Source organism: Neoarius graeffei, chromosome 14, assembly GCF_027579695.1.
Source record: "Neoarius graeffei isolate fNeoGra1 chromosome 14, fNeoGra1.pri, whole genome shotgun sequence".
Classification (NCBI taxonomy): domain Eukaryota; kingdom Metazoa; phylum Chordata; class Actinopteri; order Siluriformes; family Ariidae; genus Neoarius; species Neoarius graeffei.
Genome location: NC_083582.1, coordinates 22,459,928 through 22,484,014, shown reverse-complemented (window position 1 = coordinate 22,484,014; position 24,087 = coordinate 22,459,928). Strand labels below are relative to the sequence as shown.

General features: G+C 42.5%; 1 protein-coding gene across 1 annotated transcript; it reads right to left on the bottom strand.

The window, feature by feature from the left end:
* Nucleotides 1-805: 805 nt before the first annotated feature.
* aldoab (aldolase a, fructose-bisphosphate, b) lies at nucleotides 806-17,462 on the bottom strand. The gene is made up of 7 exons (XM_060939421.1): nucleotides 17,311-17,462; nucleotides 14,553-14,669; nucleotides 14,110-14,376; nucleotides 13,840-14,000; nucleotides 13,493-13,751; nucleotides 1,368-1,567; nucleotides 806-1,245 (listed from the first exon to the last, which is right to left on the bottom strand). The coding sequence occupies exons 2-7, from the start codon at nucleotides 14,662-14,664 to the stop codon at nucleotides 1,150-1,152; spliced, it is 1,095 nt and encodes a 364-aa protein (XP_060795404.1). The 5' UTR covers nucleotides 14,665-14,669; nucleotides 17,311-17,462; the 3' UTR covers nucleotides 806-1,149.
* Between the last annotated feature and the right edge of the window lie 6,625 nt (nucleotides 17,463-24,087).

Below are 24,087 nucleotides of genomic sequence, written 5' to 3'. Positions count from 1 at the left end.
AGGGCACAAACAGAATGGTGGAGGCAAAGATGAAAGGCCAAGTCCAAATACCCAAAACAAAGTCAAAACCAAAAAGGCAGTACACAGATACAAGGCTTGGTAATGTGAAACCCTATGTGCAGTGCATATACTTCGCCAAGTCTGTGTGTTTAGAGAGTCCTTATAAGGGTGCGCTGTGATTGTGCTCTAATCTGGAATAGGTACAGTACATGGTAATACAATTAGCCCTAATGTTGCTGCATGCGGTGAGCGCTAATGCATGTGGATGTGACACAGTGATTTTTTTTTTTTGAAGAATCCAAAGACTGAAGACTTTTTTTTGTGTCCCCTGCATTTAATTGTTGTTAAAGGGGGACACAACTTTAGTTCAGTATATGCAAAAGTTTGTTGTAAAAGGGTTAGTTATGGCGGGGTTGCAGTGTATTGAAATTTTTCTCATGAAAACATTACGAGTTAAAATGTTTACTTTTTACATTTTTATTCTTAAGTACAGCAGCAACTGTACTCTACTCAAAGGTTACAACTTTTTTTAACCTTCACTTGAGTAATTTTTTTTCCTGGATATTTAACTAAAATGTTAGATTATTAACACTTTATCTATACTTTCACAAATATAATTTGTCAGTATTTGTATTTACCAAACCTTTTGAAATATAACCTTTTTTAAAAAAAATGTTCATTGGTGAGAGGTGCTGTGAAGGCGTTTGTGAACTGATAAAGGTCTTGTTCTCAGAAGTCTCGTCACAACACCTCCCACTCATTTCCCATAATGCAAACAAAACGAAATGACCAGCAAACCACATGATGCGGAGTATGTTCTTTATTTTTTGTTTATTATGGGTCAAAGGACATGTGGGTATATCATGAAAAAAAAAGAAATATCACCTACAAAACGGCATTTTCCCAGCTAAATTAAGGCTTTGGAAAAAGCAGATGGACATGGAAGCCGATTTTTTTTTTTCGGTCTTTCACACCTACAGAGGTTTGAGTTTCTCTCACTCAAGACACCACTCATCCCGTTACTATACTACAGAGTAATTTGAGGACAGAGAAGTAATGCTCAGTGACAGCAGGGTGAAACACTGGAAGCCCAGTTATTTCAGAAATGGAGGTGGTGCAGGAGTGTTGGTGCTGGAAACTTTGTGCCTTTTAATAAGCATGATTTGCCACAAACAGGGACTCTCCTGCTGCTGCTCCTTTTTCTCCAGTTGATACATATTTACCAATGCATGCTGCACTGTTGGCCTGGTGAAACAGCAGGTGAAAATTTTAGTCTACAAGCACTGGTAACTTTAAAAAAAAAAAACACTTGAAGATGAAGTTGATGATGTTTCATGTGTGTTTCCTACATGTAGAGATGTACATACCAAGGCTCTCTTGATGTACTCCTCCTGACAGGCCTTGCCATTCTCCTTCTTGCCTCCCCAAGCTTTGAGGGCTGACGCCTGCAGTGCACGACCATAAGAGAAGGTGAGTGCCCATGGTTTGTGCAGGGGGCATGTGTTTATGGCATTCAGGTTGACTGTGGCCTCCTCCTCACTCTGTCCTCCAGAGAGGAAAGTAATACCTAGAAGGATAAAACATGGAAAGTGGGTCCATTTGAAAAGGAGACTGCAGTGATCACAACAATGTACAGTGTGATATTGGAATCAAGAACTTGTAAAAGATTGAGATCATTATAGGCTGCATGTATAATGCTAAAATTGTGCACATTGTTATTCAGACCTCAGACACTTTGAAGTTGCCGTTATTCAGGTGGTTACTATTCAAGATTTACTCATGCTGGGTTGGAGTTTGAGTAAAACAGGCATGTCTCAGTAGGGCGGGCCATACTCAAAAATGTTTTAAATCAATTAAGGGGGTGTTCAAATCATGTATTTTGGTGTGTAGAAGACAAATCTGAATTTAATTTTTAATTCTGATAACCCTAACCTACATCAATTTGCAGTTGATTATTTTTAAATTTCGGGTTATTTTGCTATTCTTCTGGAATGATTGGAATTGTATTTGTGATACCATCTAGCTCAGAAATAGTAAGAAAATTACTATTTTGAGAAGGTTTATCAAGTGAAACATTAAATTTTATATGATTAGAGGAAATTCTGGAGGGAAAAAGTCTTCTACCTCATAAGAGCCACCTGACAGTTATACTAGAAGTGATGTTCCAGTAAGTGTGTGAGTTTTTGTTAACTCAAAAAAAAGGAACAGAGCTAGGGAAACACTTTGATGTTTGCATTCTCACTCATTCACATTGCTGACTGAGGGACTGAGTGAGAATTGCATACTGTTGTGCAGTAGTAAAATGGCTCATGTTAAAGCAAGGACGAAATCAAGTTCTCATTTGAGTATTCTTGTTGGCAACAGGCGGGAGCTGTTGGTGTCTGAACTGCCAACTGTGAAGGATATCCTGAAGTATGGCATCTACTTGAGGGAACAAAGTGAAGATGACCGGAGGAACTACCCATTTGATCAGCTGGTGGGTGACATCTACCCTGCTCTGATTTGTCAGTGGAGAAAAGCTAATGCTCTTTTCAAGCCACCTGTTATCAATGAAAAGGTGACCATCATGTCCAAGCTCAAGGATGTCTGGAATCAGGCAGTGAAGTTTTCTCTTGGGAAGGGCAAACTTGATGCAAAAGAGAGGTTCATGCTCAAGTTAGACAAGTTATTTGATATTTTGACTTGCAAGTGTCAGATAACCAATTGTGAGGAAGAAGGCTGTGAGGGCTGTGTGAACCAAGCCCACATTAACTGTTCCTGCAGCAGAGAGAAGTCAAGTTTATTTGTATAGCGCTTTTAACAATAAACATTGTCGCAAAAGAAAAAGATTCCTGTTAAGGAGCTTGCCTACATCAAGGGCCAGAAAGAGAAGGTTGGAAGTAAAGGTCCCCACCAAATGGGGGGCCCTGATCTGCCAGAGCACAGGAGACAGGTGAAGAAATTGGAAAGACAGGGGATGGAAAAGAAGGGAGAGGAAAGGAGAAGGAGCAAGGAGGAAAATTCTGCAGCAGCAGAGAAGGCAGTCAAGAAGGACATTGAGAGATTTTTGGCAGATGATGATGAGTATCTGGAAGTGGAGATAAGTCAAGTCAACTTTATTGTCAAATATGCTATACACGCTTAACATACAGCACAGATGAAATTACAGTCCTCTCTGACCCACGGTGCAAATAGGCAATGCAATAAATTTAAAAAAATAGAATAATTGAATAAACAATACAAACAGTATAACCACTCTAGATAAGAATTGGACATAGACTAAACACTCATAAATAAAAAAAATAGAATAATTGAAATAAACAACACAAACAGTATAAACACTCGATAAGAACTAGAAATAGACTAAACACTCATATGTATACACACACCCACACACACACACAAATTGAAGCAAATAAAACAGTCAAGGGCACTCGAGGTATAGCAGGTAAACATGAGATAAGCAGAATAAACAATAAACTAATAGCTGTTTAGGTGAGGTAGTGTGGAATAGTGCAAATGAGCGAGGTAAAGTGAAATGTGCAGTCCCTGAGTTCAGTGTGTTAATGAACGTTGAGAGTATGGCTACGTTTACATTAGACCGTATCTGTCTCGTTTTCTTCGCGGATGCACTGTCCGTTTACATTAAACCGCCTGGAAACGCCGGGAAACGGGAATCCGCCAGCGTCCACGTATTCAATCTAGATCGTGTCTGGTCCGGTGCTGTGTAAACATTCAGAATACGCGGATACGCTGTGCTGAGCTCTAGCTGGCGTCTCATTGGACAACGTCACTGTGACATCCACCTTCCTGATTCGCTGGCGTTGGTCATGTGACGCGACTGCTGAAGAACGGCGCGAACTTCTGCCTTGTATCACCTTTCATTAAAGAGTATAAAAGTATGAAAATACTGCAAATACTGATGCAAATACTGCCCATTGTGTAGTTATGATTGTCTTTAGGCTTGCCATCCTTCCACTTGCAAGTGGTAAGTGATATGCGCTGGGATCACACACACAGCGGCTCAGTCCCGAATCGTGGCTTGTGCACTTCACTCGCGCGCTCTGTGAGCTGCGCAGGGCCGGAGTGCGCACCCTCCAGAGGGCACTCGCTGTTCAGGGCGGAGTGATTTGGAGCGCAGGATGCCTGCGGAGCCGAGCGTATCCGTGTATTGGCGTTGCTATGTGCACGCAAATCGTGTATTGGTGTTGCTGTATGCACACTAATCGTTTTAAAAACGTTAATCTGATGATCCGCTGATACGGTCTAATGTAAACATGGGCTATGTGTGTGTGTTGGGGGGGGACTATGAGGGTGACATGTCAGATGCTGAAGGGGGAGCAGGGGGGTGTGCGGGCAGAATCTGTGGCAGGGGGCAGAGGGGGGAGGAGGGGCAGAACAGGGAGGGAGTTGAGCCTCCTGACCGCCTGGTGAAAGAAACTGTCCTTGAGCCTGCTGGTTTTGGCCCGGAGACTCCGCAGTCTCCTCCCCGACGGCAGCAGGCTGAAGAGGCTGTGAGATGGGTGGGTGGGGTCACCTGCAATCCTGATGGCTTTGCGGGTGAGGCGGGAGTTATATATATCCATAAGAGAAGGGAGAGAGACACCAATGATCCTCTCAGCTGCTCTCACGATGTGCTGCAGAGTCTTGCAGCAGGACACAGTGCAGGCGCCGTACCACATGGTGATGCAGCTGGTCAGGATGTTCTCGATGGTGCCTCTGTAAAATGTATGCATGATGGGGGCCGGGACTCTTGCTCTCCTCAGTTTGCGGGGGAAGTATAGACACTGTTGGGCTTTTTTGGCCAGTGATGCGGTGTTGTTGTTCCAGGACAGGTCTTCAGAGATGTGCACACCCAGAAACTTGGTGCTGCTCACCCTCTCTACTGCAGCACCATCGATAGATAGTGGAGCATGCTGGGTGTGCTCTCTCCTGAAGTCCACAACAATCTCCTTCATCTTCTCCACGTTCAGGCGGAGATTGTCGTCCTTGCACCACATGGCCAATCAGCTCACCTCACTCCTGTAGATTGTCTCATCGCCATTGTTGATGAGACCCACTACAGTCGTGTCATCCGCAAACTTAATGAAGAGATTTGAGCTGGCTGTTGGTGTGCAGTCGTGGGTCAGCAGAGTTAAGAGGAGGGGGCTCAGCACACATCCTTGGGGGGCCCCCGTGTTCAATGTGATGATGCTGGAGGAGTTGCTGTCAACCCATACAGTCTGTGGTCTCCCCGTCAGGAAGTCCAGCAGCCAGTTGCACAGGGAGGTGTTGAGTCCCAGCTGGTCCAGTTTATGGATGAGCTGCTGAGGAATGATTGTGTTGAATGCTGAGCTGAAGTCTATGAACAGCATTCTGACATACGAGTCTTTTGTCTCCAGGTGGGTGAGGGCTGAGTGGAGGGCAGTGGAGATGGCGTCACCGGTCGAACGGTTGGACTGATATGCAAAAGTGGTGCTGAAGATGAATTTGTCCCTGAAACTGACCCTGAACCTGCAGCTTCAGTGAAGGCACAGAAAAACCATGATGAGATTCCAAACATAGCCCTTACTAGTGTAAGGTATGGCATAAGGCTGAGGCCAACTGCAGCCATAGCAACTGCAGCCCTGATTGATGCGGGAATCATCACAGAAGACGACACAAGTAAAGTGATTGATAAGAACAAGGTCAAGAGAGCACAGGAGAAGTTGATGAGGGAGCTGGGAGAAGAGTTTGGGGAAAAGTGCAGGGAGGAGGGTGGGATATCCTGTATCCTCTTTGATGGGTGGATTGACCTGACCAATGTGATAATGGAGGCTGAGGGCAGTGTCCAGTCTTTTCCTGCAAAGATCAAGGAAGAACACTATAGTGTCATTAGTGAGCCAGGCAGCAACTATCTGTTCCACTTCACCCCAGAGAATCAAATCAAATCAAGTTTATTTGTATAGCGCTTTTAACAATAAACATTGTCGCAAAGCAGCTTTACAGAATTTGAACGACTTAAAACATGAGCTAATTTTTTCCCTAATCTATCCCCAATGAGCAAGCCTGTGGCAACGGTGGCAAGGAAAAACTCCCTCAGACGACACGAGGAAGAAACCTCGAGAGGAACCAGACTCAAAAGGGAACCCATCCTCATTTGGGCAACAACAGACAGCCTGACTATAATATTAACAGTTTTAACAGGTATAACCCTCAACTGTCCTCATGGGGCCGTCCTTCACAGGAGCGGTGCGATAAAACTCCGACCAGACACAGGGCACCAGGATGGATCAAGCAGGTCTGAGGGGCAGAAGAGGCCAGCATCTCAATCCCAGGATCAACATGTAACTCAGAGGGACAGATTGGGGGGGGGGGGGGAAGAGAGAGAGAAAGAAAACACGTTGTTAGGTATGCCCTAAAAATGACAAGTATTAAATCTGTGTGGTAGGCTCGCAGAGACGAGAGTCTTTACATCAGGCATAACACACAACAATGGCATGTTAATATGGTAAAATATATCATGACCTGCTCTGGCTGGATGCTTGATTGGGTGATGGGAGCACACTCCTCAGCAATGATGAGATGCAGATGGGACCCTTAGGGCTGGCCAAGACAATTCAGTTACATTTCACCGGGTCTGGGACATGCGACAGAAAGTCTGACGGCCGATTCCCTGCAGCCTATGATAGCCAGTCGAGGTCTCCACCCTCTCCACCAAAAGATTTCCTGTTGACTCCATGTAACTCAGAGGGACAGATTTGGGGTGGGGGGGAGGGAAAGAAAACACAGGTGGTTAGGTATGCCCAATGTCACCTGAATAAGTAGGAACAGTATACATATTGCACCGAGTACAAGCAGGGACTCCGGCAACTAACTATGACAGCATAACTAAAAGGAGAGAGCCAGAAGGTAACACAGGCATGAGGGAGCCCCGGGACATAAAGCAGCCAGCCACTACACCGTCAACAAACTTGAGTGAGCAAGCGAGTGGGGACTGACAGCATCCATACATCCCAGTTTACCAAAAAACTATGTCTGAGGACCCTCCAGATCTACTCCTTTACCTCATAAACACCATTAACAAAAGGCTTGACTAAACAGATATGTTTTCAGCCTAGACTTAAATGCTGAGACTGTGTCTGATTCCCGAACATTACTTGGAAGGCTGTTCCATAACTGTGGGGCTTTGTAAGAAAAGGCTCTGCCCCCTGATGTAGCCTTCACTATATGAGGTACCAGCAGATAGCCTGCACCTTTTGATCTAAGTAGGCGTGGTGGGTCATAGAGGAGCAGAAGTTCACTCAGGTACTGTGGTGCGAAACCATTTAGTGCTTTAAAGGTCAATAGTCAATAGATTATAAAAGGTCAATTTTATAATCAATACGAAATTTGATTGGGAGCCAATGCAGTGTGGATAAGACAGGCGTGATGTGGTCATATTTTCTAGTTCTAGTAAGGACTCTTGCTGCTGCATTTTGAACTAACTGGAGCTTGTTTATGCACTTATTGGAACATCCAGACAGTAAGGCATTACAATAATCCAACCTGGAGGTAACGAAAGCATGGACTAGTTTTTCTGCATCATGCAATGACATTAAATTTCTTATCTTTGCAATATTTCTGAGATGAAAGAAAGCTATCTGGGTGATGTTATCAATGTGAGTTTCGAATGAAAGACTGGGGTCAATAATCACTCGGAGGTCTTTTACTGCTGCACGTGAAGAAACAGAAAGGCCATCCAGAGTTACTGTGTAATCATAAAACTTACTTCTAGCTGTATGTGGTCCTAGTGCAAGTACTTCAGTCTTGTCAGAGTTAAGCAGAAGGAAATTAATAAGCATCCAGTGTCTAATGTCCTTAACACATTCCTCAATTCTATTAAGCTGGTGTCTCTCATCAGGTTTTGCAGAGACATACAACTGTGTGTCATCAGCATAACAGTGGAAACTAATACAATGTTTACGAATAATATCGCCCAGAGGTAACATATATAGAGAAAAAAGCAGTGGACCCAAGACAGAACCTTGTGGAACACCAAACTTTACCTCGGTACGTCTAGAAATATCACCATTTATATCAACATACTGATAACGATCAGTTAGATAAGACCTGAGCCAGGAGAGGGCCATTCCCTTAACTCCCACAACATTTTCTAGTCTATCCAGAAGAATGGAATGATCAATGGTATCAAATGCTGCACTAAGGTCAAGCAACACAAGTAGCGAGACACAGCCCTGATCAGATGCCAACAGTAGGTCGTTTACTACTTTAACCAGTGCTGTCTCTGTGCTATGATGAGGTCTAAATCCTGACTGATACATTTCATGGATGTTATTCCTATGTAAATATGAGCATAACTGCTGCAGGGGGTGGAGAGAAAGCAAGTAAAGAGGAGTCACATGCAGAGAAGACTGCTAAGGTCCTGTTTGCCTGGCTGAAAGATCGGGGTTTTGATAAGACCTTGTGGGCCATTGGAGGAGACTCAACAAATGTCAACACTGGTGTGAAAGCTGGAGTCATGTGCAAGCTCGAGCTGCACATTGGGAGAAAGCTGGTCTGGTTGGTGTGCAACCTGCACACTGGTGAACTTCCCCTATGCCATCTCATTGTTGCCCTTGATGGCCCTACTCTGTCAGACAACAAATTATCTGGGACAATAGGAAAACTCCTTGATTCTGTTACAGAATTGGATATCAATCCAAACTTCCCCCAGATCTCTGTTGGCCCATGACTGATCAAGCTATCTGACAAGGTCGTTCAAGATCTCTCAACTGATCAACACTATGGGTATAAAATTGTCTGTGCAGTCAGGGATGGAGTGCTTCCTGCAAGGATTGCTCTGTTGGAGATAGGACCAGTGAACCACAGCCGTTGGCTCACCACAGTGAACAGACTTCTCAGGCTCTCGGTGTCAAAGCATGGACTTAAAGGAAAGAACCTGAAGAATCTGCGATTCATTGTGGAATTTATCATTGGAGTGTACTATCCATGTTGGTTCAAAGTGAAGGTCAATCACTCCTGGATCGAAGGGCCTAGGCACATCCTGTTTCAGCTGGACTGCCTCAAGTCCCAGAGGAAGGAGGTGCTGGACATTGTAATGCCAACTGTGAAAATATCTGCTTGGTATGCCCACAGTGAAGCCCTCATCCAGACACTGTTGTGTTCTGAGGATCAGAAGGAGAGGATTCAGGGGGTGGAGAGAATCCTGGTTATCAGGGGAGACGGGGACCCAGACACACTCAGTTGGGGGACTCCTCTGTTAGGACCAGAAGGACACCGGACATCAACTGTGATGCTTCCGCCATTGGTGACTTGATCAGCTGGTCAGAGGGTGTGTCAGAGCCACCTCTCACCTGCTCCCTAAGCACTTCAGAGGTGAAGAACTTCATCAACACCCCCATGAAGGTGCCCAACTGGCCTTGCCACACACAGAGCATTGAGAGGGTTGTGAAAATGGTGACTGAGGCTTCTGCCAAATACTTCTCACAGGAAAAGAGGGATGGAGGGATCAGGGCTCAAGAGACCAGCAGGAGACTGATGTCCAAAAATGAATCAAACAGGACTTGTGCAACCTGACAATGTTCATGCATTAACCTGTTAATAAATATGGAAATTTGAATTGGATTTGTCCATTAATTTCCCTAACATCTTATATCTTACAAAGGGTTTCGAAAGGGTAGAATTAGTTATTTAAATACAAAATTGGTGTAGGTTAGTTATCCAATTCAAAAAATAAACTCATATTTGAATTCCTCATTAAAAAATACATAATTTAGACACCCCTCATGTTAGGATTTCCTTTAGATTCAAGTTTTCACCTGAGTATGGCCCGCCCTAATGTCTCAGTCATGTGTAATTCTGACATTGGACATAAACACAATTTCTAGCACAATATTAGCTCATCAGAAAAGCAGCATTAAGTCCAGTACAATTGTCTGAAGTTTTATGTAGCTACAATATGTCATGCTGATATGCATATTAATCTGAGATATTGCTTATCTGAAGGAACCAAATTTTATGGATAAAATAATGAACTACATTTACTTAAAGTGAGCAATAAGTGTAGCAGATGAGTTCTGGGCCAGCTTAACCTTCAAAGCCTGGGTATGTTTTCTTTACAGGAGATTGTATCAAATTAACAAAAATATCAGTGTTATGTTATTAATTCAGCCAGTCTAAATACTGCATTAAAAGCTTGATAAAATAGATTATATCCTAGCATGGGTGGCACGGTGGTGTAGTGGTTAGCACTGTTGCCTCGCAACAAGGTTTTAGGTTCAAGCCCAGGGGCCTTTCTGTGTGGCGTTTGCATGTTCTCTCTGTGTGTGTGTGTGGGGGGGGGGGGGGGGTTTCCTCTGGATGCTTTAGTCTCCTAAAAGACATGTGGACTGGCTACTCAAAATTGTCCAGAGGTGTGTGTGTGAAAATGGCTGAGAGGAGAAAACCTCTATAATAATCCAATAGAAGGAAACCACTACTGCAATCCTTCCCGAGTAACTTTGATGGCTGAAGCTGTCAGAGCAGCCATGTCATTGTAGTGATATGCCATATACGGTGTCTTGCAAAAGTATTCATCCCCCTTGGTGTTTGTTCTGTTTTGTCACATTACAAGGTGGAATTAAAATGGATTTTTGGGGGGTTGGCACCATTTGATTTACACAACATTCCTACAAGTTTAAATGTGAAAATTCTTGTTTTATTGTGACACAAACAATAATTAAGATGGAAAAAAAACCCACCCAGAAATCTGGAGTGTGCATAGGTATTCACGCCCTTTCGTATGAAACCCCTAAATAAGAGCTGGTCCAACCAATTCATTTAATCTCATCTCATCTCATTATCTCTAGCCACTTTATCCTGTTCTACAGGGTCACAGGCAAGCTGGAGCCTATCCCAGCTGACAACAGGTGAAAGGTGGGGTACACCCTGGACAAGTCGCCAGGTCATCACAGGGCTGACACAGACACAGACAACCATTCACACTCTCATTCACACCTATGGTCAATTTAGAGTCACCAGTTAACCTAACTTGCATGTCTTTGGACTGTGGGGGAAACCGGAGCACCCGGAGGAAACCCACACGGACACGGGGAGAACATGCAAACTCCGCACAGAAAGGCCCTCGTCGGCCACGGGGCTCGAACACAGGACCTTCTTGCTGTGAGGCAACAGCACTAACCACTACACCACCGTGCTGCCCCAATTCATTTCATAAGTCACATAATTAGTTGATTAAGCTCAACCTGTGTGCAATCAAACTGTCACATGATTTGTCACATGATGTCTGTATAAATAAACCTGTTCTGGAAAGACCCTGACTCTGCAACACTACTAAGCAACCAACATGAAAACCAAAGAGCACTCCAGGTCAGAGACAAAGTTGTGGAGAAGTATGGATCAGCGTTGGGTTATAAAAAATATCCCAAACTTTGAATATCCCAGAGAGCACTATTAAATCCATTATAGCAAAATGGAAAGAATATGGCACCACTAAAAACCTGACAAGAGAAGGCTGCCCACCAAAACTCACAGACCAGGCAAGGAGGGCATTAATCAGAGATGCAACAAAGACACCAAAGAACACTGAAGGAGCTGCAAAGATCTACAGTGGAAATGGGAGTATCTGTGCATAGGACCACTTTAAGCCATACACTCCACAAAGTGGGGCTTTATGGAAGAGTGGGCAGAAAAAAAGTCATTGCTTTAGAAAACATGTTTGGAGTTTGTCCAACACCATGTGGCAGACTCCCCAAACACATGGAAGATGATTCTCTGGTCAAATGAGACTAAAATTGATCTTTTTGGCCATCATGGGAAATGCCATGTGTAGCGCAAACCCAACACCCTGAGAACACCATTCCTAGAGTGAAGCATGGTGGTGGTAGCATCATGCTGTGGGGATATTTTCACCTGCAGGGACAGGAAAGCTGGTCAGGATTGAAGGAAAGTTGAATGGCACTAAATACAGGGCAATTCTGGAGGAAATCCTGTTTGAGTCAGCCAGAGGTTTGAGACTGAAATGAAGGTTCAAGTTCCAGCAGGACAATGACCCTAAACATGCTGCTAAAGCTCCACTGGAGTGGTTTAAAGGGAAACATTTAAATGTCTTGGATGGCCTAATCAAAGCCCAGACCTCAATCCAATTGAGAATCTGTGGCATAACTTGAAGATTGCTGTACACCAATGCAACCCATCTAACTTGAAGGAGTCGAAGCAGTTTTGCCTTGGGGAATGGGCAAAAATCCCAGTGGCTAGATGTGCTAAGCTAATAGAGACATACCCCAAGAGACTTCCAGCTATAATTGCAGTAAAAGGTGGCTCTACAAAGTATTGACTTTGGGGGGTGAATACCTAATGCACACTTCAGATTTCTGTTTTTTTTCCATCTTAATTATTGTTAGTGTCACAATAAAACAAGAATTTTCACCTTTAACTTTGTAGGCATGTTGTGTAAATCAAATGGTGCTAACCCCCACCCTCCAAAAAAAAAATCCATCCTAGTTCCAGCTTATAATGCAACAAAACAGGACAAACTCCAAGGGGGATGAATACTTTTGTAACTGTAGATAGATCCTAGCACACGCAATGATTCTGTGATCTAGACTTAGTATCTCATGTCAGCATGTGACACAAAAAATATGCCTTAGTTTATACACTAAGGAATAATGAGGGTGGAAGCTGTATTGAAATTTAATCTGCCTCCTTCTCATTCATATATCATCATATTCAACTTTATTTTTTTTATTTTTAAATGGCCTCTTGTTTTTATTTTGCACCTTTATTACATTTGAGATAAAACAATATTTCCATCTTAAGTCAGCATTTTTTTTTTTTTTAACCTTTGGCAAATGTGTTGGAGGAGGTTATGTTTTTGCCTTTTTTTTGTGTAGGATTTTTTTTTTTTTTGTATTTTCTCAATATAACTCAAAAAGCAGTGAATGGATTTTGATGAAATTTGGTGTACAGCTTTAGTATTGTCATATGTTCAAATGATTTTGATGTTGATGTGGCTTGGACCTGGCGACTTGTCCAGGGTGTACCCCGCCTTTCGCCCGTAGTCAGCTGGGATAGGCTCCAGCTTGCCTGCGACCCTGTAGAGCAGGATAAAGTGGCTAGAGATAATGAGATGAGATGAATGAATATGTGGCTTGGCGAAAGTATGCACTCTACCAAGTGCTCTTCTAGTTCCTTTATTTATTTATTTATTTATTTATTTGTTTTAAAGGCAAGTGCTTGTGTTTTAAATGTGGTGGTCTAGACACTACTGAAAAGCCCTGTCTCACATGCTTCTACACATGGAAAATCTAGTGACCACCAAGGCATGTGGACAAGTAGCCCAGAAAATTAACTTAACCTAAGTGTAGGCAAAGTCTGAATACAAATTACTTTCTGTGCAAAAATATTGATTTAAATTTTGGACTTAAGTTTTTAAATTAAGTCACCAACTGAATATGGCCATATTCAAAAGCCATTAGTTACTGTACTAAAATATGCAGCTGTGAATTACTTCATGGCTTGAGAGCACTTTAACATGTGTATGAGCCTGACTAACCAGGAACAGCAGGGGGCACGGTGCGGCGCAGGGCAGTGACAGTGGCCATGGCAATCTCCTGAGGGGCATACTTGTGAGAACAGGAGTGGCCAGCAGTGACCATGTTAGGCTTGAGCAGAGTGCCCTCAAGGTAAACGTGGTGCTCGGACAGGGCTTTGTAAACAGCTGCCAAAACCTTCTCAGTTACATACTGGCACCTTTTCAGGTCATGGTCACCATCAGGTAAGATCTCGGGCTCCACGATAGGCACAATGCCATGCTGTTGAAAGAGATTTAACAACATAATGAGCTTAAAGATGTATGGAGCAATTTATCATATTGTTGTTTTATGATTGTGTGAATCTCACCATCTGGCAGATGCTAGCATAGCGTGCTAGCACATTAGCATTTTCTTTGATGGCCAAGCTGGAGGGGGTGGTGGGGGTGATCTTCAGCACACAACGCCATTTGGCAAAGTCAGCGCCATCCTTCTTGTACTGAGCACAACGCTCATACAGGCCATCCAGACCTGAGGGGCAATGTGAGAGGAAACTGGTTGTAGAAAGCCATAACAGACACAAAAATGCAAAGAGTGTGACAGGTAATGCATTAAAAATAGTATTGAATGGAGAACACACCCTGGGTAGTGGTCTCTCCATTAGTTCCTGCCAGAGGGACTACACCCTTGTCAACCTTGATGCCCACTACCATGCCTCTCTCCTTGATGAGCTGAGGGAAGAGCTTGCCATTATCAGTCTTTTGGTAAAGGGTCTCATGAAAGAAGATGACTCCTCCAATGCAAGGTTTGACACGGTCATCAGCAGTGAAAAGCAGCTGACGGTAGAGCCTCCGGTTCTCCTCAGTGTTCTCAGCATTGATGCTCTGGAAGCGTTTGGCTACGCTGCCTGTGGCGGTAGTGTACCATTGGGTGAGAAGTAAATAACTGGTTTGATTTCATTGGATTAAGACAATTTGAAGTGTATAGAGGCTCATATGTTGGTATAATGTATTCCCATTGACATTCTGCAGAGATGTACAGCTTTGGCATGCATTTAATATTTGACAGTGTGTGCAAGCATACCTGTGGATTCATCAGCAGCAAGGATTCCTTTGCCAGATGCAACAATCCTCAGAGCAATGTCACTGAGCTCTTTCTTCTGCTCAGGGCTGAGGAATGGGTATGCGTGAGGCATTGTGACTGTAAAAGAGTCAAAGAGAGAGAAAAAGAGGAAGAGAAGTGAGATGCAGTTCAGCCATAGAGACAGATACAACACTTGTGCAATGTCTTTGAAAATAGCATGCTAACATGTTCCTTTTTAAACTGAGCTGAGAAAGGGAGGTGGAAGTGAGGCCAGGGTGAAAATATAAGTAGAAATGAGTGAAATTGTATCATGATGGTAACTGTTTCCATTATTTATACCAATGTACCACATTGTGGAAACTTGTACATGCCTTCTTATACTCCATTCCAACATACCAGCAACATTAGGTTAATTCCTGTTTTACTGTTACATTTACAAACATGATTCCTCTCATTGATTGATTAGGCCCTCAGGCATAGAGTGTTTTGGTAAACTGGGACATATGGATGCTGTCAGTCCCTCACTCGCTTGCTCACTCGAGTTTGTTGACGGTGTAGTGGCTGGCTGCTTTATGCCCCGGGGCTCCCTCATGCCTGTGTTACCTTCTAGCTCTCCCCTTTTAGTTATGCTGTCATAGTTAGTTTTGCTGGAATCCCTGCTTGTGCTCAGCACAAAATGTATACTGTTCCTACTTATTCAAGTGACATTGGGCATACCTAACAATCTGTGGGTTTGTTTTCTCTCTCTCTCTCTCTCTCTCTCTCTCTCTCTCTCTCTCTCTCCCCCCCAAAAAAAAAATCTTTCCCTCTGAGTTACATGTTAATCCTGAGATCGAGATGCTGACCTCTTCTGCTCCTCGGACCTGCCTGATCCATCCTGATGCCCTATACCTTGTTGGAGTCTCATCACATCGCTCCTGTGGAGGACGGCCCCATATGGACAGTTGAAAGTCATACTTGGAAGACGCTTTGGACACTTACAGTAATGCTTTTATGGCTGAGGACTACAGTTAACTTGCTAACTTTAGGACCGGAGTTGTCATGAACTCAAGTTTGCACTCAAGTTTCCATCAATGAAGAGATATAACATCAACGAAAAACTGTTAATGTTATAGTCATGTTGTCTGTTGTTGCCCAAATGAGGATGGGTTCCCTTTTGAGTCTGGTTCCTCTCGAGGTTTCTTCCTCATGTCATCTGAGGGAGTTTTTCCTTGCCACCGTTGCCACAGGCTTGCTCATTGGGGATAGATTAGGGATAAAATTAGCTCATGTTTTAAGTCATTCAAATTCTGTAAAGCTGCTTTGCGACAATGTTTATTGTTAAAAGCGCTATACAAATAGACTTGACTTGATTATAAACTTCAATCACCTGTCATAGAGCAGGGAAAATGTGAAATTGTGCTATGATTCAGACATTCAAGAATTGAATATAAGAACCATGGCCTTTAAATTCATTTCAAACTAATATAATTCACACCAGACTCTTGAAACCACAGTTCAAACTCCATCCATTCATTCTGGCATATCACTACAGTGATGTGGCCACTCTGATGGCTTCAGCCATCAAACTGTCTAGGGAACATTACAGTAGTGGTTTCCCATTGCCTTCTACTAGATTATAATAGAGGTTTTCTCCTCTCAACCATTCACATTCACACCTATGGACAATTTAGAGCCACCAATTAGCCTAACCTGCATGTCTTTGGACTGTGGGGGAAACCGGAGCACCTGGAGGAAACCCATGCAGACATGGGGAAAACATGCAAACTCCACACAGAAAGGCCCCCATTGGCTGTTGGGCTTAAACCCAGAACCTTTTTGCTGTGAGGCAAACTGTGGGTGGTACTAACCCCCGTGCCACCCACAGTTCAAACTACTACCGTGCCACCCACAGTTCAAACTACTGAATGCAAACTGTGACATATCTTTGACAAATCAGTATAGGAACTGTGTGACCGTTTGCATGTAGTCACCCTCTTTTTATCTTTGCTATTTAGAAACTTACTGTTGACCTTTACTTTAATCATATATAGCACATCCCCCCTCTCCCTGCTCTCATTTTCCTTCTGTGATCCTCCTTCAATAGGTCAGGCTATATATAAACACTGTTGATGACAGCTGCTCTTGTAATCCCCTTGCTTGTAATGCCATGGGTCCAAGCAGATCAGTTTAATTAATTTGATACTGACTAAAACCTTTCAAAAAATATGTCGTAGGTCAAGGTGATGATGCACTGTGACCACATTCATTATAAAGCACATTATCATTTTATTTGTATTAATCTTGGGCCAGTTAATTACCAAGCTTCTCCAAGTCAAAGTGCTGATCCATTATCAGTTTTTGCCTTTTGCATTCTAATGAACTAGATGGCATAATAATCAAAATCAGTGCTCTCACTAGGTTCTGTAAGTAGGACCGAATACATTAGTGACTATGTCCTCAGGATAGCTTAGCATGACAACTAGGTTTATCTAATGTGAGGCAATATCATCCTGCCATTTATAAAGAGGAAGGAAATTCTTGCTTAACGTGATATTAGGCAAGTGGCAACACTGAGTTCGGGTTGCTTATGGTGATAGTTGTATTTGAGGCATGAAGAAATATTATAAATCATGCAAAAAAAAAATCCTGTATTAAAACATTCAGTGTTTATATGAATCCCGCTGGTAACAATGCATTATTTTCTATTTAACACTAGGAATTAGAACTCAATATGAAGTAGTTTATTTCTGAAAATTTTAGAAAATTCATCTGTTACCTTTCCAGGTGAGAGGCCAGCTGAGGGAATGGAGGGACTCTTTGAGAGAGTGAGAGAAAATGGGGCAGTGGAAAAGATCCGGCTTTAGCCCGTGACGCCTCTTAATCAGCCTGGCCACTGTATTTATCTAGCATTATGACCCCTCACATTTGAGCTGGTTGGCTAAAATTAGCCCCAACTTGACACTGGAGAAGGGCGGCAACATTCCTCCATATGAAACAGAGAAAGGAAGACAGAACAAGGCATGATATTTAACGCAATACTAAAAAAAAGGGGGAGGTTTTAAAAAAATGGCGAGGTTACAAGTTACTGGGTATACAAAAATAAAGGCTGGCAGAAAATTACAGAAATGCCCATTAGACATAAAGATGGAGTATTTTACAAGTTAAGAGGCCATGAAGTTCTTATTTACAGCGGTACCATGTAAGACTAGACATTTTGGTTTTTGTATGCTAAATGTGATTGAAAAATATGATTGGAAAATGAGAATCTCGCAATGCAATAATGTTCATCATCCACACTTCATATACTTCAGGGAGCAAGCAATTTCAGAACTTCTTTTCACTAATACTTTGGGTTTCATGTCTTTTTTTTTTTTTACCACCTACAGATGTCTACTTCTCTTCTGCTCCACTTCTCCTCTGAATGCACATATGGTGTATTCACACTACATATGCCTATATAGGCATAAGTGCAGGGGAGAAAAACATATACATCATTGCTAAAGCTCAACAATACATGCTCTCTATGTGCATGAACATGCTGAAATAACACTGTGCAATTTCAGTTTAAATGCTTTCCTCTTTCTTCATTTGGTAGCATTGCAAAGCTGCTATTAGAAACACACTCCCAACAAGGGAATGATTCTTGACCTTTTCACAACCTTTCTATGACCTTTGGATGTAGAAGGGCAGCAAAGGTTACACATGATCAGTCATATGGCGTGTATGAATATCTGAGGATCAACAGGAGTCTGTGAACATTTTGCATCTAAATAATATTTATAAATGCTTACACATGCACAGACCTACGTGTATGTGGGTGGGTGTGAATTAAACAGAGAACAGAAAGACAGCAAGATCACCAGCAGATTGGACAGGATACATGTGAGAAAAAGTCTAGAAAAACAAGTGAGAAACAGCAGGAAGGATTGCTATATACATTACTGTGAATTACAAGATACAGCTGGAACACAAACTACTCAAAGCAGGATCAGTGAGCAATGGTACTGTATAGTGGTCACAAGAATAAGAAATTTGCAAAAGAAAGACAGCAGCTTCTGGAAAACTGTCTTTATCTTCAGATGAATCCAAATTTAACTTGAAGTGTTTGTGTGAAGAAAGCCAAGAGGAGAATTCCAGCCAAACTGCACAGAGATGGAAAAGTCAAAGTCCATGGTGGCTGTTTTCCCTACACTGGTGTTGGTGAGCTTGTGTTCATTGATGGCATTATAAATTCAGAAGTGTACAGAGGCATTTTGGATGCAAACCTGTGGAAATCAGTGAAAAAAATATTCAAGTGACAGATGTGCATTTTTCAGTAGGATAATAATCCAAAGCATACCATGCAGCTACTTTTTTTTTTGTCAAAAAGAAAATTAAAGTTTTACAATGGCCCTCCCCGTGCCCTGACCTAGACCCAATCTGCTGAATGCAATGAAGAAATTAGCAGATAGTGTGGATGAACTGAAATATTTGTTGGTTAATACTCAGAGGAAATGTATGCCACAGCTGTTACAGAATCTGATTCTATGCCCAAACATCATCAAGAAGTTCTGCAAAATAAAGAATGGCAAACCCTAAATATGTGTGTTTATTATTATACTTGCAAGAGCCACAATTAAAACAGACACTGCCACTAGAGTACTTATTTTTACTCTGGCCAGAGGTGGAACATATTTGTGTGATTTGTACTTCTTTCTTCTCTTTCAGCTGCTCCCTTTAGGGGTCACCACAGCAGATCATCATGATCCGCATATTTGATTTGGCATAGGTTTTTACACTGGATGCCCTTCCTGACACAACCCTCCCCAATCTATCCAGGCTTGCGACTGGCATTAAGTATGCACTGGTTCGTACAACCCTAGTGGCTGGGTATTTGTACTCAGCTTTTGAACTGTGGGAGGAAACCCACGCAGACATGGGGAGAACCTGCAAACTTCAGACAGAAAATCCCGTCAGCGTGAAGTTCAAACCCGGAACCTTCTTGCTGTGAGGTGACAGTGCTAACCACTACACCGCTGTGCCGCCATGTGATTACTTCTTTCCTGTTTGTAATTGCTATTTTGTCATATTTTTACTGTACTTAAGTGCTATTGAAAGAGAATACTTGTACTCTTAATTACATTTCCAAGAAACCCCCCCAAAACTCCTTACATTGTTTTATTGAGACCTTCAATATACTCATTATATCTCTCGAAAGTTTCTTCTTTCATTTAGCCAAATATCTGTACACTATACATCATCAGTCGAATTTGGCTCAGTTTAGCATTTCATTAGCATTTCAGTTTATCATACAATAAAGTCCATCAATGTCAAGAATTGTGTCAAATTATCTCCTATGACCTTCATGTGCTTCACAGTGTAGTTAGCAATATCGCTATCCATGTACACCAGAATATGGGTAAGCCACCGGACTGCAGTGTTGAACTTGAGTATGAGTTCCTGGACCTAACTCAGTAAAATATTTCAATATGCTGAATTGACCCAGTAGCAAGAAGCATTCTGGCCATTGGTAAATAATGGTTATTTGCATGATATTTTACTTCTGATTCATTAAGTATTAAACTACGTAGCATTAGTCATGCATAGGGCAAGTTACAGAGATTAAATGATCCAGTGTGGTGTGGTTGCCTTAAAATCAAAATAATTTTCCAAAAGTTTTAGATCACTAATGATACTTTTCACATTAAAACATAACATTTACTTATTTTTGATGGTTAAAACATTTACATTTTACTTTTTAATGTGTGAGTACATTGAAAAAGGAACTTATTAGAAGTAAAAAAAAAGTTATTTGGTTAAAAGAAAGGCGGATATTTTTGGCTGGACACTTCCACTTTTAATTTCAGTAATAATTTGATGATTTACACATTATTTCTGCTTTTGCAGCTTGCTCTGCTCTTAGCCTTATTAAGTTGAAGTAAGTTTCTGTTCCTTCTTCGTCGTCGTCTTCTTTCTCATTTCATGTTGCTATATTTTTTTTTGCAAGTGCCAAATTTACAAAAGGCTTAATATTTTATTTATTTTCCCCACAGTACATAGACATTACTGAGTTAATAGATTAAGAACAGGTGGCAAGGTGGTATAGTGGTTAGCACTGTCGCCTCACAGCAAGAAGGTTCTGGGTTCAAGCCCAATGGCCGATGGGGACCTTTCTGGGTGGAGTTTGCATGTTCTCCCCGTGTCTGCATGGGTTTCCTCCACAGTCCAAAAACATGCAGGTTAGGCTAATTGGTGGCTCTAAATTGACTGTAGGGGTAAGTGTGAATAGTTGCTTGTCTCTGTGTGTCAGCCCTGCGATGGTCTGGTGACTTGTCCAGGGTGTACCCTACCTCTTGCTCATAGCTGGGAGAGGCTCCAGCTTGCCCATGACCCTGCACAGGATAAGCGGTTATAGATAATGGATGGATGGATTAAGAACATTGTAACCTATACATGGATTTGTTAAGAGGCTCTAAAGATGTGGGTACTTTATGTGGGTCTATGTTTGTGTTTTTAGATATTTCATTTGCTAATACTCATACTAATATTAATACTTCATTTGCTACCAAAACTAATACTAATAATTCATTTATATAATACTTTTGCTAATTGCTTTATATTTATCTGTGATAAGTATGGTAAACAGACATGGGGGAAACAAAAAGATAATATAGCAGAATTTCTATGGTTTTAGGTAATCATACTTGAACACTTTTTTCAAAATGCTTTACATAGATTAGATGATGTGTGACAGCTTTCCGGTAGTCTGCATACACCACTATCCACAAGTCAGTTTCTGTTCCTCTGTGGTACAACACAACCTCTCTTTTAATACTTCTTGAAAATGTGTACTACTGGCTGACTTAAAATAAAAAATGTGCCATGTTTTGGGAAGATGGGAGGAAACCCAACATGTTCACAGACCTGATCTCCAGATCTTATGTGCTCATCCCAGAATTCCATTTTACAATAAATGAGCTCATACAGAACATCCTTTCAACACAATTAATAGTTCTTGCTTACTGTTCTACAACCGTATTCTGTAATGATAGAATTGCACTGTCTGGTGTCATACAGGAAAGGAATGGGATCCGTTTTTAGTCAGGTTCATCTCAAGGTATCTCAAGTGGTAAGGGGGTGGTGGGGCTGGGGGTATTATTATTATTATTATTATTATTATTATTATTACAATGTTTATTATTAAAAGCACCCCAAAGCACATCCAATGAAAGTTCTGATATGGCATTTTGATTTGGATATGACCAAGAACTGCAATGTATTCACCAATTTGTAAGGAAAAGATGTTTTGTAGTGAGACAGCTGTATCAGTGCCTTTGCTATCTGTCACAGCTTCAAGTTAATATGACACATTTTTCCATATTGCAAGAACTGGTGGATAGTTTTCTGAGTGAGAACTTTGAGAGAGAAGTAGGAAAACATGCAGTTGCTGTTGCATCATTGTCTGAGGATTTTAATGAGTGCTTTCAGAATTTTATTGTAATTATGAAGGATATGCTCCTTTTCTCTTGTCTCTTCACAGTGGCTATGGATGACACATAACATTAGCTATGCATTGATATGCAATACATTGAACTTAGCAGTCAATATCAGCAGGTTCCTCCTTTCTTAAACATAAAGATTCCCAGAGATGCAAACTCGTGCCAAGAGAAGGCTCAGCTTATACACTGCTGTACAGAATTTCTCTGTTATAAACAAGAACTGCTTGGGGTCCAGAGCAGCTGATCATCACCTGTGTGTGTTGTAATTACAGTCATCAAGCCAAACCTAACACATTATATCAAGAATACCCCCCATATTAGTTTTAGTGGTCTGTCTGTCTTTCTGAAAAGAAAAATTATGACTAAAAGAATTCTGGTATTGTTGATTTCATGGCCCAAGTTTGAGGTCATGCTGTACATGAGCTTGGACTAACAAAACTAACAAAGATTTAAATCCAGTGAACTAACTGGTACATCTAAAACAGGGTAATATCCAAAGCCTCAGTACATTAAAGAAACAATCAATAGGGTAATTCCTTGACTGGGGTGCCATTTGTGTCCCATTGATATTACAGATATTCCTGTGCAGATAAGAATGTAAAGACTGTAAAAGAGTTTTAATCTCTAAAGTGTCCTTCATAGCAACACACACACACATTACATACAGTGGGGCAAAAAAGTATTTAGTCACCAATTGTGCAAGTTCTCCCACTTAAAAAGATGAGAGAGGCCTGTAAACGAAGTGCCTTGATCAGTCAGAATCTCTTTGGGGATTCCAACTCGGGAGATGACGTGGAAGAGTGCTTCCGCAATACTACGTGCTGAGATATTGCACAGCGGCACTGCTTCCGGGTATCGCGTTGCATAGTCCACCAGAACTAAAATAAAGCTATATCCTCGTGTTGACCGATCTAATGGCCCGATGAGATCCATCCCAATTCTTTCGAACGGGGTCTCGATTAATGGCAGAGGGCGCAAAGGCGCTTTTGGAATGGCCACTGGATTTACTAACTGGCATTCCTGGCATGCCGTACACCACCTACAGACATCACCACGAATCCTTGGCCAATAGAACTGGGCCATTATCCAGGCTAGTGTCTTATCCTGCTGTAAGTGTCCAGCCATGGGATTAAAGTGAGCCTCCTGGAATACCAATTCCTGGCGGCTCTTTGGAATCAAAAGTTGTGTTATAGGCTCCTTAGTCTGAGTGTCCTGCATCACTTGGTATAATCTATCTCTCATAATGGAGAAATAGGGGAAGGATGGCGTGGCATTTGGCTGGAGCGTTTGACCATTGATGACTCTCACTTGGTCAAACGCATGCCGCAGAGTCTTGTCTCGCAACTGCTCTAACGGGAAATCCGCAAGGGAATCCCCGAGAGAGGGAGGAGGTGCCTGCTGCTCCTCACTCTGACGCGGTGATGACGTAGACGGCTCTGTGACAGCTGCTCCCACCAATGCCACACCAGGACCTCCCCCCGCTAAACTATGGCAGGACCCACTCTTCACTAAATGAGTCATTAATTCCCGAAATCCCGGCCAATCAGTCCCCAAAATTATTGAGTGGGTAAAGCGAGGATTAACTGCTGTCTTTACACTAAATTTCTCCCCTCGAAATATAATGTGGACCGACACTAAAGGGTAGTTGTGAACATCCCCGTGCACACACAATACCTTCACCAATTGTGCTTTCCCCAATGCCTCATCTTGCACCAGGCTTTGGTGGATTGAGGTCTGATTACAGCCGGAGTCCACCAAAGCCTGATATGTATCCCTTTGGATACTCACCGGTATGCGATACGCTCCAGCCCGATCGAGGGCAGTCCCTGGCGCATCAGGGATCCAGACCACCGCGCCCACCTCCATTACTGAGCACTGATGCTGGAGGTGCCCCGGCTCCTCACAGCGCCAGGAAACTGGCCCGAGCTCTCTCTCTGCACCGGCGCTCTGGGGCTCACTCACCTGAGTGGGGGGGAGAGACAGACACGGAAGTGGGAAACAGGAGGGCACCGCGGGTGCGGCGGGCCGGCTGGGGTGGAGCCGGCCCCCGCCTCCTCGGTGGGGGAATGGGGCGA

Bases quoted from the DNA above. Each gene is read 5' to 3' on its own strand.
- aldoab (XM_060939421.1), bottom strand. From the start codon at position 14,664: ATGCCTCACGCATACCCATTCCTCAGCCCTGAGCAGAAGAAAGAGCTC. The intron at 14,377-14,552 runs GTATGCTTGCAC...CTACCGCCACAG, and splicing joins TGCTGCTGATGAATCCACAG to GCAGCGTAGCCAAACGCTTC. The intron at 1,568-13,492 runs GTTAGTCAGGCT...TTATCCTTCTAG, and splicing joins CGTGCCCCCTGCTGTTCCTG to GTATTACTTTCCTCTCTGGA.